The sequence below is a fragment of the Varanus komodoensis genome, unplaced genomic scaffold (assembly GCF_004798865.1).
Source record: "Varanus komodoensis strain SLA01 unplaced genomic scaffold, ASM479886v1 scaffold54, whole genome shotgun sequence".
NCBI classification, from domain to species: Eukaryota; Metazoa; Chordata; class Lepidosauria; order Squamata; family Varanidae; genus Varanus; species Varanus komodoensis.
In genome coordinates, this window is record NW_025336142.1 from 1,060,677 (window position 1) to 1,066,676 (window position 6,000).

Below are 6,000 nucleotides of genomic sequence, written 5' to 3' on the forward strand. Positions count from 1 at the left end.
CCATACAAAAATCCAAGATAATAAAAACTAAAATGACTACAATAGCCCATATTCATCAGCTGAAGGAACAAAGAAAGGCTACGCCAAACAATACTGGTTTTGCTAACAACTGATATTATTTGAGAGACTCAACACCGGTCGGTTGCGGGTTGTCTGGTCGCCTCCATAATCGGTCATGATAAAATTTACACGCAAAGGAGATCAGTAAGATGTCACCAAAAATGAAAATGTCATCCAAACCACTGATTTGGAGAAGCGTATCAGATTATGGACCAACAAAGAAGCTGACTCTTCTTTTCCCAAAACTTCAGCGCACCACATGATATCTTGTACAAGCTGTGCAGCTGGCCAAGCAGGCCCCGGCCTTACCATATATGGCTACCAACATGAACAGGATGGCAACTTGACAGATTTGGAGCAAATACTGGCCTTCACGTCACCCAGATACCATGCACAGAAAAGCAGCAAGCAGATTGTATTACCTGGATCTGCCTGATGGAACGCGGCCGCCAGGAAGACGCGGCCGAGCAGATGAGCGCTACAAGTATCCACTGGCCTCAGCCCTCGCCAGGTAGCACATATTGCTCAAGCTCAGGTGAGGACCAGGTGGGACAAATCACAGCACTGGCTCAGCAGGGTAGGTCCACTACAGGTAAGGCGCTACAGGTACGCAAGATGAAATTATGCAGCTGCCCTGTGCCACCTGCTTCTCCATGCAGGATTGTGGCAACCTTCACAAGACAGGCGGCAGTGTCCATAATCCCGGTGAACTCAATCTGGTTTCCTTGTGAAGGGTCTCAAAGCGGGAGAGCAAACAGATTCAGCAGCTTCAGATTCATTCCTGGAAAGAATCTACTGGTTCTGCTCTTCATGTGGCTTAGTTAAGGCTGATGGTTCTAGAGTAAAAGCCATCCAGAAAGCACGCTCAGTTTACCAGCACATGCGCTAGATGCTTTTTGTTTAACTTCCACATGCTACCAAGAAAGGCAATAAAGTTAGATGCTGTGGTCTTCAGAGAACGCTTTCCTTAAAACAGAGACTGGCTCAGAGATAACTGGGACTAGGAAAAGTTAGAGGCAGATCGTAAAACGCCAACACTTCACTGGAGAGATTTTCCACCCAGTAACTGCATTTAAGCTCCCTTTGTATGTTACCTGCAGCGGTGGATGACAAAGCACCGAATTCTGGCTTGTGCTGCGCTCAAAGCGAACGGAAGGTCAGCTCCACGGGATCACCCGACTCACGCAGCAACTGCAGAACGGCTGCCACCCAGACCACATGGCCCAAGCTCTCGTGCCCTGAGCAAACCATTTCTCAGTTGTTACCAGGCCACACAGAACCTACTGCCGTAATTTAAACCCTGTCACTAGGCGGAAAGAAGCAACCGTGCTTTAAAAGTTGGAGTTAAACGCCATAACTCCCAACTCAACTTAAGAGGGTGGTTCCGGAGCTGGACAGCTCTCCACCCTGCTCAAGCCAACCAGAAATAAATCTGGCTCCCCTAACCGCAGTCCAGAGCGAGCTGTTCCACTAATGCCTGGGTGGCCAACTTGTGGCATTCTGGGTATTTTGGCCTCCAGCTCCCGCCGTGCCTCACTGTTGGCCAAGCTGACCAGAGCTGATGGGAGTTGCAGGCCAAATCAAGTACCCCATCCCATGTCTAATGATACGACACGGGAGATCATCTGCTCTCCTGATCTGGGATACTCCGATAACCCTTTCATACTGAAGAAAAACAAAACAAAATAGAATAACATGAGGCAAAACCTTGTCAATAGCAAGTAACAGACCCAAAAGGCCTCACACCCTCCCTACGCTGTCGCTTGTCAGTGCAAAGTATCACAATTAGTTTGGCTTAATGCGAACCTTCTGAATGCAATCTAATCATGTTCCATACCAGAAAACCCATTTTATTTGAATCTATATTCTCTAGTGCAATGTATACATTAAAATACATTAAATTTAATGTATACATTAAAATACATGCTGTATTTTAAAGTGGAGCCAATTAATTCAATTTGCTGGACAAAATGACCCCAAGTTCGGAAGACGCTGGCTTGCCCGTCAGGTGCTGAAAGGGTCCATCCTACTCCTTCCTTTCGCAGATTTCCTGTGTGAACATTCCAGAGTCCTGGGTTTAGTATTTATATGTATATATTTATCTTGCCACATCCCAAGATGTTTGTGAGGGTTACAATGAAGGCTCAAAAACTAAATTACCTCACACTCATTCACTCCACTAATATCCCCTTTATCCCAATATCTCCCAAGGAATCTCCAAACCCTAAGAAACAATCCCTGTTCCTTAACCCAGGGATGAGCAGCGTCGATCCGTCCTGAGGGACAGACTGAGGGACCCCTTTCTGCCTGCCCACTGACCTCCCTGCTCCAGCCACTTCTCCTTTGGACAAGTTGACGTTTCCGGCCTTGAATTCCCCCAGCTCCAAATGATGGGAATAGGAAATAATTTACAGGTGCACTTTTGCAATGAATGCTGAAAACTCAACTTGCTCCTTTAAAACAAACAACAGTTTAGAGCAAACAAGTTGCTTCTGCGTTCATTTTAAAGTATCGCTGAGGTTGCTTTTCAGTCAACATCAACATTTCCATCACCTTTGCAGACAGTTCTCCAAATGCGTCTCCTTATTAAATCTAGTTTTCACATGCATAATAGATGCTGGTTTTTCCCCTGACCAGCCTCCTGAGTTTTAAAAAAAGCATGAGTCCATGTCTGTTACGTGTCTCCCTTGAGCAATCAAAACTTTGCAAATTTTTCATGTAGATTTTCAGCTGCCGAAAATAACTGCAAACTTTTTTAGTCTGAGCAACGCTCTAGTCCAAGACGTGAGAACATTGCATTATATTTTATACACTCAGTAAAACAACCCACGGCAAAAGTGGTAAAAGTAAAGCAATTAAAATGATTTTTCTGTTCAGAATCTGCACAAAATGCTCCTTGTCTCGAAGTCATCCTGGATCCTTTGCCGAGTTCCAACTCTATTAAATTAATATAAGTGTATGATATCATCTGAACGCTGGTTCCATTCAGACTTCCAGCTCTTTCAAAAGCATCCATGCTTTGCCTTTCACCCACCGTGCAGCGAGATCGGCTTACACCACTGCTGCTCCATAAAATACTTGCGGCAGAGGGAGTGCGGCAGAGGAAGCGAGCATTACCCAAGCCAATTGTTTTAACCCCCTCCCCTCCTCCCTTCATTTGACCCACACATCTGCACAGCTAGCGTGACTCCCAGCACATGCAACACTGCGCACTTTTCAAGCACACAGCCTCCTATGAGCCAGTCCCGTGAGCTCTGCATTGTCTTCTCGGGAAGGCAGGGAACGGCCTCCCCTACCTGGAGAGGCTGGGGAAGACCTGAGGGCCTTCACTGATGTGCTCCAGCAGGTCTCGGAGCGCTTGAAGCGACAGGAAGGGGTATAAATGCATGCAATAAATAATAACAACTCAAGGCTCTTCCCAGTCTTGGCCACTGTGGGGTTGGCAACTGCAGCGTTCTGGCCATAATTTTAATGGGATGTGGCCAGTCATTCGCCAACCATCCAGTGAAAGCTCAAGACCAAGAAGGACGTTCAGGCCACTGCGACAGGGATGTGCTGTCACTGGGGATTTTAATTTTATCTTAGATTTTCTGGCGAGAGCAGCAGTTTCTCCTTAGAGATGTTCTCAGTGCTAACATGAGAACCCTAGAAATGCCACCTGCAGGACTCACAGCAGCCCACAACCCGAGCCCCGGTGGAATAGGTCCTCTTCTTCATGCAGAACCCTCCTCTTGGCTCGCTTCGCTCTTGCCTTCCTCCCTCTCACCCCGGTCATGCAACCTGTTCAGAGAAATCGGTCACACAGTGGCAGAGCCCAGCGCTAAAGAAGGTGCTGGCCGCTGAGCACTGTCATTTGTCTGTCACTTGCGGGAAGTTAATGGATTTGTTTGTTTAGCTAGTGCTATTGGGAAGACGCAGAGCCAGGCGGGGAGAGATTACAGAAGGGAGAGGCTTCCCTGATCCACCAAGGAATGCAATTGTTTTCCTTTTGCTCCAGACTGAAAACTGGAAGCCAACTGCGCATTTTCACACCGAAGAAACAACAGGCACGGAAAGCCCCCAGACCACACCTGCGTGGCAGGAATGAGGGGCCACGGGGAGCAGGACGGCTGCTGGGGAGCAACACTCCAGCTGCAAGAAGGCGGCGGGTTGTGTCACGCACACACACTCACGCCAGGAGTCTCAGGGAGGACCGAATGACCCGCACAAAGCACGGGCTCCATTCGAGCAAACATGCAGCACCCGAAGCATCTCCGGGGAGCGAGGGGCTCACGGCACATACCTCTTGCTGAGTCAACGAGCGCAAAAACCCCGGCCAAGAGCAGCACACAGTGGATTTGCATTTTGATCGCAGGGTTGTCTCTGGTTGCCGGTCTGCTCTTCTTTCTGATTTAGTGAGAGATGAAAGGGGAAAGAACATTGTGAAAGTTCAGTGCCCAACTCGGGACATCATTAAAACAGAGCAAACCCAAAAGTACATCAAATTGCGCATGCAAACTTTACAGACAGCCAACCCAGTCAGGTAGGATCTGCACTTTGTTTGCGAATTCAGCTTTTTAAACTTCTATTCTGCAGCTCCTGAAGAACAGCAAACCTGCAGACCCGCTGACCACCTTTCCCCTGTGAGAATGATAATGAAAGGAAAAGGGGAGGGAAGCAATGCAACGACCTTCACACTCTCTGGAGAAGGTGTGCCCCTGGGGGGAGGGATCCCCCGCCCCGTCAAAGGGAGCCTTTTCTCGCCTAATAGTCAGCGACGCCCCTGCGGGGTTGCGCTCTCGCGTCCCCGCTGGCCTCGCCCTTCAGGGCCACTGCGGGTTTTCCGACGCACGTGGAGCCCGCGGTCCCCCCGCCGCCCCCCACGCGGAGCCATCCGGGATCGGCGGCTCCGCGTGGCTCCCGCGCCGCCCGCCCGTGGAAGCCGCCACCCTCGGACCGGCAGGGCGGGATGCCTCCGCCCCGCAGCTCCCCGGGCCCGGCGCGCCCTGCCCCCGGGGCGCAAGCAGCCCGCGTCGCGCAGCCGGCAAAGGGAAGCAATCGCACATCGCCACCAGCGTACAACTTTGGGCCGCGGCTCCGGGGGCCGCGGCGGGGCGGGGGGCACTCAGCAGCGAGAGCTCCGCAGGCGAGCCCGGGGCGCCCATCCAACCTTGCCGAGCGAGCGAGCGGTGCGTGGCCGGGGCCGGGGCGACCCGAGCCGCCTGCGCTCGGCCAAGGCCAGCGACTCCGCGAGCGGGGAACAGCCTTGCGCGCACGGAGGGCCGCCGCCGCCGCCGCCGGGCTCCGGCACCCCAAAGCGCGTCGACGGTCGCGGCCGCCTCCTGCTCGGCGCACCGGCTGCCGTCGGGACGCGCAACGCGGGGCGTGCCCTTACCCGCAGGCAGCGCACCGGAGCGGATCCAGCGGCGACGCCGGCACGAGGGGAAGGCGCGAGGGTCCTCGAGGGCTCCCCGGGCCGGCGGCTCCGCCCGGAAGGGGCGCCGCGCAGCACCCAAGTCTCCGGGGCCCAGGTGTTCCTCGGGCCGACCGGCGAGGCTGCAGCGCCGTCGCCCGCGACCGGGCGGGCCCCTCTCCGAGCCCGCGCCCTGCCCAGGCTGCTGGGTCGCCGGGACGCGGGAGCCGCCGCGCTCACTGGGCTCCCGCCGTCCTCCGTCCATTCATTCGCTTCGCTCGGGCCAGCTCCGCTCGCCGGCGGGGGAGAGGCGGGGAGGCAAGGAAGGACGCGGGTCCGGCCGCCGGGGCGTACCTGGAGCGCCTCGCCCGGCGCAAGCACTTCTCCGCGGCTCACGCCACTCCCCGCGCCGCCTCGCGCGCCCGCGACCTCCGCAGGGCCGCTCCGCCGCCGCCGCCGCTTCCCATGTGCTCGCCGGTGCGCTCGGCGCCGCTCGGTCCGCCCGGGGCCCGGCCGCGGGCGAGGGGCCGCCGGGCGCACGCAGGCTG

At 54.4% G+C, this 6,000-nt stretch overlaps 1 protein-coding gene across 2 annotated transcripts in view; it reads right to left on the minus strand.

Annotated features, from left to right (window-relative positions):
• The window catches only part of FGFRL1 (fibroblast growth factor receptor like 1), a 125,803-nt gene extending 119,867 nt beyond the window's left edge, over window positions 1–5,936 (minus strand). Inside the window, exons 1-2 of one of the 2 annotated variants that reach the window (XM_044448166.1) lie at window positions 5,807–5,936; window positions 4,343–4,446 (exon numbers count right to left, since the gene is read on the minus strand). In XM_044448166.1, the coding sequence (XP_044304101.1) occupies window positions 4,343–4,403 (61 nt within the window). In that variant the 5' untranslated portion in view covers window positions 4,404–4,446; window positions 5,807–5,936. Of the gene's footprint in view, window positions 1–4,342; window positions 4,447–5,434; window positions 5,501–5,806 lie in introns of those variants that run through there. The other variant, XM_044448167.1, reaches the window with a different exon arrangement.
• Between the last annotated feature and the right edge of the window lie 64 nt (window positions 5,937–6,000).